General features: G+C 27.0%; 1 protein-coding gene across 1 annotated transcript in view; it reads left to right on the top strand.

Moving 5' to 3' along the window:
* Nmdar2 (glutamate ionotropic receptor NMDA type subunit 2) overlaps nucleotides 1–12,961 on the top strand; it is a 694,511-nt gene that overhangs the window by 657,566 nt on the left and 23,984 nt on the right. The window contains exons 15-16 of the mRNA XM_075369831.1: nucleotides 2,845–3,080; nucleotides 6,019–6,209. Of these exons, the coding sequence (XP_075225946.1) occupies nucleotides 2,845–3,080; nucleotides 6,019–6,209 (427 nt within the window). The remainder of the gene's footprint in view (nucleotides 1–2,844; nucleotides 3,081–6,018; nucleotides 6,210–12,961) is intronic.

Below are 12,961 nucleotides of genomic sequence, written 5' to 3'. Positions count from 1 at the left end.
AATTTAATGCGTGTGTCAGAGAGAGAGAGACCTTGATAAAGTTTTTTAATTTCTATCCTCTATTTATTGCATATCCAGTTCAGGGTGACTAAAATGTTGGATTTGGAGTAAAAAAGATAAATAAAATATTTTGAAGTGGACTGTATCCTTTTCTGGGTGGCTAGTTCAATAAATTACTGGTAGTGTGACAAAAGTATTTATTGTATGATAAGATGCTTTAATTAGTCTAAAATGAACTAAGTCTATCGATGTACACAAATGGCAATTGCCTATATGTAAAATTCTAACGTATAAAAATGTCTTAAAATGTAAATTTATTGTCTTTATAATATATCCAATTTAGAATAAAAATGATCCCTGAGGAAATACACAATATGTAACAATACATAACTGGCCTACTTGCTTGGAGGACAAAATTTTGTTGGTTTGTTCATCCTATCAAGGTGATTCAATTCTAATTTTTGTTATCAGAGCACATTACCATATGGCAAGCTTATTAAAGCGTAAACAGCAACCTATGTGCAAAATATTTTATATAAATGTTATAAAATTTTAAACAATTTATTTTCTTTCAATTTTTTCTTAAATATTACAGCCATTATTATATAATTTTTATTTTATTATTGTAATAAAATTATTAATCATACTTTTAAATGATGCTTGTTGTAACCTGAATAAATATAAGAGAGGAATATTATGTCCTAAATCTTACTTCAAAAGAATAAAAACAATTTTTTTTCTCTCCCACTTTCTCTCTCATATACTCATTTCATCATCCTCTTCTAGTTTCTCTCTCATTGGTTTTCTCATTACTGCTACTGTATGTTCTCAGTATTATCAAAATTAAGAAATGGTTGCTACAAATGTCATAAACTTGTAACCCATTACATTTACTACTGTAGCGTTTTATTGTTTGTTTTTTTAGTATATGATGGAACATATTCTTCTTACTTGTGCTCAGTAGAGTGTGTTTCTGCCTATAAAATTACTTAAAGCCTTTTGTTTCCTATCTTGGGGATTACAAAAAAAAGCAATTAGACATTGTCCTCTATCATGCAGATTTAACCATCTGTACCGATACAATAGGAAAATTAATGGTTTATTTTTTATTTATAATCCAGGATTCATTTAAGCTGAAAATTATTGCAGTAGATTTTTGCTTTTCCATCCACATCACAAATTATGTTTCACTATATTCTATGCCAACTTAATTTTAAACATAATATTGAACTTATTTCTGTAAAAAGCTGATTTTTCACACTTGACACCCTCTCTACCATAACATTCTTCATTGTCTCATCACTGTATCTAATTAATTAAATTTTAAAATGAAATTAACACGTTTCCTGTTAAAATATTAAGTAATAATAAATTTATTATTTAAATAATTTTGTATTTAATCATGTAGAAGTATAGTGATAGTGAAATCTTTTTAGAACATTATCTTCTTTGACTATTGTTTGCTTTTCAGCATTGGGGTAATTTTCTGTACATTAAATTTAATATAGTGCTAATTGTTATAATTATCTTATGGTAATTATTATTTATAATACCACGAAATTGTTTATACTATAATTTGATCCTAATAGTAAAAATATTGTTCAGTTAATTTATTTGCTCACTGTCTTATCATATTTTTAGCAGATATTTATCCATTATCCCAACAGATTTGTCTCAGTAAAATCATTGGTAGTGGTAAAATAAAATGTTCTGAGGTCCAAATTCTAGTAAAGGTAAGTTACTTTTATATGGCTCTGGCTCTGAATACTAGTCAGTAGATATCAGTGAATTTTTTGTAACCATCAAAAGGTTCAGTTAACCATATATTTCAGGAAAGTATTCAAACTACACAAGACTATACATCTCATCTACATGTCATACATATCATACTCATCTATTGGGCCATTAGGTTGCATATTGTTCACAAGTGAAACAGATACAACGTGCACATTAGTAGTAGAAAAAAAGTACGCATTATTTATTTTTTCTTAGTGTTGAGAGCATGAATACTACAGTCATTAGCAGCCCTTTTCCACAGAAAACAAGAAAGAAATTTTGTTCCCTTCCTGATAAAAACTAGTGACGTTTCAAAAAATAAAATTTTTATACTATACTATAGACGTTTCAAAGAATATTAAAACCCCAAAAATAAACACAAAATGACAAGGCTGTAAAGGGCCCTTGCCACTTAAAAACACATAATCCATTTCTAAATAAATGTTGTCAGATCTACCAAAACAGGTACAAGGTCACACAATTATTAAAAACTTATCCTTTCATTAAATTCATCAAAAGCTCATAAAATATATCTCATTCTTATTTCAGTTGCCTAGGTTTACCCTTAGGCCATCCTTTTTTCTTCTTTTTTCCATCTTTCTGAAGGCTTCGATGTCTTCAGAATTCCAAGGCACCTGAGGAGGCCTCAGAGATGGATTCTTCTGATACTCTGAAGTAAATTATGGAGGATGTTTTACTGCTAGCATTAGATGATACTGGCTCTGATGGCACAGTCATCGAGTCTCAACTCTCTGATGATGCACTATCTGCTAAAGTGTGAGCAGTTGAAGTGCTCATCCTCTCACTCAAAGGTAAGAGGAAAATCACACTCCTGAGCAAAATCATTGCCCTGTTAGCCAACATAAGTGAAAGTACCAAGTATCATGTCATTGCATGCCTGATATGTGTGCGTATTATTATTATTATTGTTATTTAACATAAGCAATTGCATTTATATGGAGTAAGGTCTGACACTTGGTATAAATAAATATAAGTTAAAAAATGTTTTAATCAATTGAATTAATTGTGTGTTTAATGCACTCTAAAGGGTATGAAATTTTTTTCTAGGAGATCTAGAGAGATTGCGTCGTTATTGGATGACTGGTTCATGTAAGCCTGGCAAACAGGAACACAAGTCCAGTGATCCCTTAGCACTCGAGCAGTTTCTTTCTGCTTTTCTACTACTAATGTCTGGCATTCTCTTGGCCGCCGCACTGCTCTTCCTAGAACATGTATATTTTAAATATGTTAGAAAACACCTTGCAAAAACAGATCGTGGAGGTTGTTGTGCACTTGTAAGCCTTGTAAGTGGTTATATTTTATGATACTGTATATATAATTCCTCAACTAATTACAGTAATAATTGTTGATTTTATTGCTTATCTTAATACCTTATTATAATGTATAACAATAAATTAACTGTTATCCTTTATATTTAAGTACTGATGTAAATATGATTTATTAATATACTGGTATTTAGACTTATATGAAACAGGCATGATTATGATTTTAATTTGTTACAGAATTGAATTATAGTTATAGTCTCTTCTATAAAGGAGCAACCAGTTTACCATCAATTAGCAATTACATTTTATTGCTATTTATTTATTTAATGAATAAGGCAGGTGTTCTGAAATTATTATGTATTTTCTAAACAAAATTTTAACACAAAGACAAGGGTGCAAATTCATTTTGCTGACAGAGAATTCAATTATTTAATGAATTCATTCATTTTCATATCAGTGTTTCACAAAGCCAGAATTCAAGATAATATTGTTCGTTTTTTACTTATAACTTGAGATATCCACCAGTGACAGCTTGCGTATAGGCACTGTGGAACTGCAGCAACCCCTATTTCCACCTGATATTATCTATGAAATTTAATATAATGAGTCCATTTTTCTAATTCTTTCTTTATACGTGTGCAATATATAATCCTTAAGCTTAATGTCAGTAGTCATCCCCCAGCTTATGAAAAAGTTACAAAAATCTTTGTACGAAACTGTCCTTCACAATTCCAGCAGTGTGGTGTTTGGCTGCTGTGCGCATGCACATATAGGAAGCTGCACACAAGGCTGCGTGGGAGAGAGAAAGCACTGTCATTCTCACAGTGCCGACCTTGGTATGATGGTGGAAGGTAGTTTTTTTATCCTGCATGTGTATGGAACGTTCCTTGTTCGTTCCCTTTTCTAGTTTAGTCGGTGGAAGAGACATGAAAGCGATTTAGTTGTTTTTTTCAGTAGTGATAGAAAATGGTAAAAAGCAAGGGCTCTTTGATTATCAAATCTGTCCAAGAACATACTAGAAGGGCGAAAGAGAAGGTAATTAGTAGAAACTAATTATGTATTTGTTTCTATGTACATAGAAATTTAAATTAAGCACTGTTATACTGTAGTGTTTTTAAGCGTACATTTTATTAAGTTATTATCTAATAATACTAAAAAATATTATCTGTATTAGCATTTTATTATTTATTTGATTAAACCTATGTACCATATTCTTGAATGTGATAAAGTATAGAATTAGATAATTATCCTGCTTCCAGCTATTCTATTTGATTCATTTTTTCAGTTCTTTTGTTTTACAGAAGACTTTAACCATGGCCTTGAAATTTTGAATAAATCTGATAGCTGGCAATCCATTTTTAAGAATTGATTTGCTTCTTAAAAATCTAAGGAATTCTTAAGCCTTTCCTTCTGAATCGTTATGCAGACCATTTCTTTAATTTCATTTGATACCATTTCTTGCTCACCTTTGTCAAAATAAAAGTATTATGTAGCAAAATTTATCTTACTATCCCTGTAGCTAATTTCAACACATTTTTAATCAGTTCAACAATTTGTGTACAATTTACATTTACATTTTCCTGCATAAATGAATATGTCCCCCATAAACAATGTAGGATACAGCAAAAAGATCACTTGCTGAAATATTTAAGAAAGAATGGATGTCAGTAGTCAAATTTCCATAATCTTAAAAAACTATTACCACACTTTAAAAGGCAGAAATTTGAAACTGAAAAAATACTCAAGATGAAACAATTTATCTATGATACTTCAAGGACACAGTTCTTGTGTTTAACATTATCTTTAACACATTGCATTTTATAGTTACTAATTTGATTCTGTGTATATTTTTCCTGTAAAAAAATGACTAATGTGTTTTATAAATTTTATGTAAAAATTTTAGTCTGTTGTGCAAAGTTGTCCATTTATGTTAATTAACGAACACAATAATTTTCATTTGTATTTGACTATGATTAAATCCAAACCTTAATCTCCAAGTGCAAGTTTGTTTTGTAAATCTATATTCAAGAACTCAAGAAATGTTGCATCATCTGACTGATTTTTCTTTTAATGTTTTTAATGAGATTTTTTTAATGTATTGTAAACATTTTCTGGATTGTTAAGTTAACTAAGCATTTAATTCATTTAAATTGGTTAGCTGTATGTATTATATGTAATCTTTTATGCAACACTAAAAAAAAAGTAGACATGATGAATTTTTCGATATTTATGTAGTCTATAAATGTATTTAACGGTACTTTTATAAATAAGTATTTCGGTTTTATTTGCTTGTGATCTGTTGGTTCTGAATAAAACTAATTTTAAATTTTGATTAAAAAATGTAATTTATTTAAATTCATGCCGATCATCTCAATTTTCTGTTGTAGTGTATACAGTACAATGCAAAAACGACATAGTATCTATAAGAATGAATTTATTTAAACTAGATTCAGTACTTCATATGATTAAATACTTAACAATATCTGCTATTTCTTACTCAAAATTTTTATGAACATACTAGCCAATATTGATTAAAAATATATTTTAATCAGTTACACTCACTCATAGTGAATTTTCAAAATAAATACATTATATTTGTAGGATAAGAAATTAGAAGTCTATCTCGCTTGCAATAAAACTTTTAAAATGTCAAATGGTAGTATTAATAAGATGTGTGACTGTAATAGGCTAAACTTTAGAAGTGATTACAAGCTTTTACATGGTGAAAGTAATTTATGCATATTTTCTCTTAAAATTTGAAAGTCACTAGTATAAAATTATTTATGCTGTTATTTGTTATTAAAAGATTATCTTATGATCAACTTAATCTCAGATTGAATTCCTTTATCTGATATTAGTAAGAATGCTTGTGGTTAGTGCTAAGCAGTTCAAATTATATTATACTTTAGTGAAGTCGTAATGTTTCTATAATGACCAGAAATCCTTTTTTCTCTAGAGTATGGGAAAATCGTTAACATTTCGTGGTGCTGTTTATGAAGCTCAAGATATTTTACGTAATCATCGTTGTCGAGATCCAATATGTGACACTCATTTATGGAAAGTTAGACATGAATTAGACATGGCAAGGTTTAGAATACGACAGTTAGAAAAAGAAATGGAGTCACATGGAATTAAACCGACTCGAAGGTAAAAAATTCATTTATAATATTTAAAATAAATAAATTTAGCATTAATTTTAATAGAATCACTTCAAATACAAACAATTTTTGTGCACAAATTTTTTAATATCAGTAAGCAAATTGATTTTTAAGTCTTGTAATGAAAATTCCAGTTTTTATGACAACAATCATTTTTTATGTTAGCTATATGATATTAAATGCTACTAAATAATTATTGCATTAATTAGCAATGATATTACATTCATATATTAAAGTTTCTCTGTTGAAAGATATTTAATACTACATCTACTCATATATACGATTTGTATTTAAATCATATCATCACCAATATTTTGTGATGCTGTTAAAATAGAATGCTTGACCTTTTTATTTTTTCAGAATTAAGAATACTTATTTTCTGAATCTATATACTTATTATCAAAGTTATTTTTAAAAGAATTTTGTATTAAGTGAATGCTTTTATATAAAATTTTAACTCTGTTCATACAATAATTTATTATTAACCATTCATTTTTTTTCTTTTTAACAGTAATAAGTATACTAATTTGTTGCAGTATACGGTTTATAAGTTAGATTTTAGCTACATTAGTTAGCCTTATTTGAAGAAAATTTCACCCTGATAAATTTTAAAGAAAAACATAATTATCATGCACCTCTAACAGCTTACTCTTATCTTTAATAACTTAATCACAAATTGAATTCCTTTATCTGATATTATTTTATTACTGTTTGAATCTATAAACATTTAAAATATTCCTGTTGTATAAATCAATAAATAATAATGTTCAATAAATCATTAAATATGTACAAAATTAATAAAAACGTGCGTCGGTGCATGGACACTTGACAAGCGAAGCTTCTTACACAGTATTATATGAATTATTAATGGTGCAAAATAATGTATATGCAATATACACAAATGATATATTTTTTTTTTATTATTAATAAGAAATATTTACTAACAATGAAGTACACATTTTATAAAAAATATTTATTTATATATTTATTTCACATTGTATAATACAAAGAATGTATCGGTTATTAAAATAAAAATAACAAATGAGCGTGATCAAAAACCGTTCACAAAAACAGTATCATTTGTTGAACATGATTCTTGAATGAAATTATTGTGTATCATTAGCAAGTGACAGTTTTTCATGACACTGGTTTTTTCTCGGGTTACTCATTCCAAGGCCTGTATTAAGAAGCTTTGCATCAATAAATATTATTATTCTATTTAAAGCGAGATAAAGTATCTTTAAACAGTGCAACTATACTTTTATATTGTTTTTATGCATAGGAAAATTAATTTAAAAAACTGAATTCTAGTGTTGTTAACATTTTATTAAATAAGCACATAATATTGCCACAGTAGGAGACTAACACATAATTAACTTGCATGAGGAATGGTTTTTTATTTATCACACTTTAAAATCCAATTTTTTCTCAGTTTATTAAAATTATTTCAGTCTTTTTATTTATTTACTTTTTACTTATTTATTTTTATTATTTGTAGAATTGAGTAGAAAGATTTTTTGTATATTTTTATTTATTTTATTCCAATTTTTAGATTTACTAATTATATTAACGCAACTTAAATGTTAATTTTATCCTGTTGTTTATTTTATTGTATAATGTAAGCTTTTTCTTTCTTCTGCAAGTACTTATCATTTACATCTTTATTTTTATTTACAAATAATCTTTAATTATTTGATTTACTTAAAGAGATACATGAAGTGAATACATCTAACAACTTCCCTTATCTCAGATGATTTACAGCAATATTGTAATATAGCAAAGCTGTTTCTTCATATTTTTACATTCCTCATAGCATATGTAATCGACTACATTTGTTAGTTCAGTCTCTTATTCTATTTGCGGTTGACCCTTAATGCTTGCCTTGTCTTCAGTATGATCTTTATTAGAGAGTTCAAATAATCATTTTGGATATCATCCAGCACAAAAAAATAGGTCATAGTAATTCAAAAAGTACATAACCTAACAGATTGTCTTTATTGTAAAAGGCTGTTATTTTTAAGGTATGACGGTTGTAAATTTAAATGTAGTGCAGAATGCTAAATAATAAATGATTATTTTCATTTTGTGTTATCTGAATTTTTTAATAAACAGATTTACAAAATTAGTGTGTTAGGTTAACATGATAGTGTACTTAACTATAATACTCGGCCAACCAGTTGATATATTGATCAGTATAATACTAGTTTTCACTTAAGTGGTCCTGAGATAGGTCTCACCAATAATCTGCCACTTTTCTTATTTCATCCTTATAATCATAAAAAGATATATTCGTACTTAGAAGTATGCCTGTAAAGTAAGTAAGTGAATAGATTATTTTTTTATATTATTTAATATTTACATTCATTTCACAGTACAGTTCAAAACATTTGTGCGTATGGTATCAAAAGAACATTTATTTAATAGAACATAATTTTCTATTTACTGTTTATTATTACCATTAGAGAGAGAAGGACCACTGCAAAAGTAGTTACCACTTTATCGTTTTGTGGCAGAGTGATATTTTTCTGTTTCCAGGAGGTTCTGAGTTTGAATCCCAGCCAGGTGTAACCATATCTTGTACACTATAAAATTTATATCTCACTCTCATCACAAATTATAAACTGTAATTTTTCATCGGGCTTAGATACCAGACAGACATCAGAATGATTTCATTTGCAGTAACAGTTTTTTTTTGACATATATAAATTTGCAAAGAACAATTTAAACAAAAAATTTGATAATTTGTTCCTCAGTTTTTTTTTATCAGTTCAGTCAAAGAACAACGGGATTGAATCTCTTAATTCTTTCACTTTTGATTTTTATTCTTCAATTATTGTCTTTACAAACTCACTACGGTTCAGCTTTTTAGAGAAGTATTCCAGTGTATATTTTTTTATCATTTTTGTTTAAGTTTCATTTTAATATGCTAAAACCCTTCGTTAAAAGGTGCATAACTATACTGTTCTTAGGTAATCAATATAAAAACTCTAGGTTGTAACTTTCTCTTTTTTCTTCAACTGTTAAGTGTTTCTGTATCAAAATTGATTTCTGTTTTAAGTAGCAAAGAAGACCAGTCGATCTTTACACATTTAGAGAAATTGGAATAAATCATTACCTCAACCCAGTCATAGCACTATAATAATAATAATAATAATAATATATATATATTATATATATATATATATATATATATATATATATATATAGGTAGTTAGGTAGGTATTATGTAGTTAATTACAATATATAAACTTATTCAGCCACTACATAAGTACAGAAGTAAAGAACACTCTTACCTTACTTTTCGCATTAACATTAAGATTAGATAATATGTTAAGGAAATTTTAAGTATTAATGTTTTAAATTAAAAAATAAAATTTTATTGACTGAGCAAATATTTGTTCTAAAAATTTTAACTTATGAAAAATGTAAATGTGAAAAGAGAAAAAAAGACATTACTGAAGATGGACTTAGGCCCGAAAGCACTTTGATGGAAAGAGAAAAGTAAGATATAAGAGTGTTCTTTATTTCTGTACTTGTGGAGTGGCTGAATAAATTTATATTTTGTAATTAGCTAGAATTTACATGTGGACTACAAAAAACTTAATTTAAATAAATAATATATATATATATATATATATATATATATATATATATATATATATATAATACTATTATATATGAAGATATATTGGTAGTATGAAAATTGATTAGTCTACATAATTGGTCAACAAACATAACCTCAAATTAATCTTAACACATAACCTCTATCACCGTTTAGTGATGTATTTTTCATACCTGCTTTCGCAGTGTGTCACAGTAGTGAGTGAGTTGAAACTTGATGCTTGTGTGAGGGTTTATTCATTAATCAGACATACATAGTGCCTTGTACTCTGAAAATCAGTGCATTTCTGACTTGGAAAGAGTTAGGACAGTGGAAACAAAATGTTGATATTCTTGCACAGAATTACAAAGAATTTTTTTTTTTTAGATGACAGGCATGAATTGCTTTTGTTCATTTTGCCCTATGAGACTGGAAATTTGTAGCACATGAAAAATGCCATGCCTGACCAGAATTAAAACCCAGGACCTCCAGATGAAAGGCTGAGGTGCTATCACTCCACCATGGAGAACGGCCGATCAATTTTTCCCTCTACTTTTTTGAATTTTTTACTATCTATTACCAAGACCTTATAGCCTCTTCGGTTAAAAAATGTTGAAATTTCATAATTATTAATTGTTTTTTTCTATATAAAAAAATAAAAATAAACAAAAGTGTAAAAGCATAAAATTTGGTATAAACAGAGACCCCCAGTTCCCTTCATTTAAGAAAAAATTTGAAGCACTTTTCAATATAAATTAAGAATTGCAAAAATCATAACTTCTTTGTAAATAAGACCTTGAAAACCCATCATAATTATGAAGTGATTATGTAATAAGATAATAGTCATTTTATAAATACCTATTCTCCTTCAAAACTTCCACTCTAATTAAAAAGTTTTAATTAATTAATAAAATATATTACCCTGTGGTAAGTGGTTATTCTGATCTTTAACTTTCTTCATTCATAATGTCTGTTTTATTTATTCTAGCCCCAAAAAAGTGAAACATACATCTCTTTGTACACCCTGTCAGTTTCATTCTATTTTTCCTTAATTACTGTAACTCAAACAATTTTTTTTTCTAATTACAGTTTTTACTGTAATGAAATTAAATAATTACTTATAGATTTAACGGAAATTTAGTGTTGAAGTTATTTTCAAATTCTATTTTATGTTTTACCTTTTATTCTATTATCTGTGAATGTTACACTTCTGTATGGTAGTAATTTGTTATTTGTCTGCTTTTTCTAAATTAAAAATCTTTGTTGTTATTAAGATATAATTATTACTACTATATTTTATGCTAAGAACACTATGATTTCTAAGTTGAGTACTGTTTATCTTTCTTAGCTTCATTCTTTTATTATATGTTGACGCATTTCAGAATAACTCCACTGTCAAAATTTATTGTACTGGTACTTTTAAGTTTCTGTTAGTCTTTATATAATCTTTAGTTAACACCCTACCCTTTATTTGACATCATATCTTATCTGGTTTTCTCCTTGTTTATTTGTCAATAATTGCACATCTTTTGTTTTTATTTATCTATTTCCTGTTTTTAGTAAATTGAGCTTCTTGAAAAGGACATTCATTTGATTGTTGATCTATTCATGTATGATTGTTTTATTGTTACATTTTAATTTGAAGATTTCTAAATGTTCTAAAATGTTCATTCTTCTTTAATACAGTTGTGAATTAATTTCATTGATTCTTCCATATTCATTGGGTATGCCCTTCTTTTATTAAATGTGTTGCATAATTAGAATCTTGTTTTTAATTTTTAGAAGATCTCATGTGTTGTTCATTAGATATTAATTTTAATTTTCTTCCCTTTGTCCAGTGTAGTCTCATTGCATTTACATCATACTTTGTGTTTACAGTTACTGTTGTAAATATCTTTTTCTTCTATATTACTATTAAAAATCATTTTTAATGTATTATTTGTATTTATAACAATTTTTATATTATATTTACTAAAGAATTGTTTAATCACGTAATAAATTTATTTTCTTTAAATTTTAATTTACTCCATTTAAAGGTTCTTTATTGTTTGTTGTTTTAATTTCCTTTCTTTTATTTTTATTTTTACTCATTTTTCTGATCATTTTTTTATACCCATTATTTTCTGCTGTATGAAAAATATTGTTTAACTCCTTTTTTATACGCTAGTTTCTTTAATTATGTCGTCAATTATGTATCTAAAAGCCACTAATTTATGCTTCATAGCTTCATGGCTGATTTAAATCATAAGCTATGATATTATCTGTTCAAGTTTTCTTTCTGTATATTTGAAAATCTAGATTATTATTCCTTTTTATTGTTAGGTCTAACACAATTAACAGCTTCCTCTCTCTCTTTTTCCATTATATATTTAATGTTTAACTGAAATTTGTTCATTTCTTCGAGAATTTTTTCTTCATTATTATTTATTTATTTTTTAATTACTAATAGAGTGTCATCCAGGTACCTAATATATTTTAACCAACTCTATTTTTTCATGATATCTGGTATATTTTCTTCTCTGTATTCTATAGGAATACTTCACTGAGTATCGCTGATATTGGGTTGCCCGTGTATAGTCCATCCTTCATTCCACATATTTTATTATTAAATTTAAATTGGTTTTGTTAAAGAATTGTTTCTAAAGTTTTAATAATTTCTGCTTTCAAATTATTATTTAGCTTTCCCTTGTTTAGTTTCTTTTCTGAAATCTTTATAGTGTCAGTTTACTGAAAACAGGAAGTAGATAAATAAAAATAAACAAGAAAAAGCCATATCATCAAATAAAGGGAGGGGTGTTGACTAAACATTATATAAAGACTAATAGAATCTTAAAAGTACTAGTACAATAAATTTTGACAATGGAGTTATTCCAAAATGCACATATAATAAAAGAATGAAGCTAAGAAAAGTAAACTGTACTCAAGGTAAAAATTACAAGTCTTTCTTTTCAGAAGTGTAATTCTAGTATTTAGTATTCATATACACTATAAGTATTATTTACACAATATAAAAATTATTTAGTGTATTACATATATTCATTATAAATAATATTTAACATCTCTTTTAAATTGTTTAAATAAAAATAATCATATCTTATTCAGTGGAATTACATGTTTGCATTTTCACTTCTTTATCTCCT

Source organism: Lycorma delicatula, chromosome 6 (genome assembly GCF_047948215.1).
Source record: "Lycorma delicatula isolate Av1 chromosome 6, ASM4794821v1, whole genome shotgun sequence".
Classification (NCBI taxonomy): Eukaryota; Metazoa; Arthropoda; class Insecta; order Hemiptera; family Fulgoridae; genus Lycorma; species Lycorma delicatula.
Note: the sequence above shows the minus strand (reverse complement) of the source record. Positions and strands in the feature narration are given on the sequence as shown.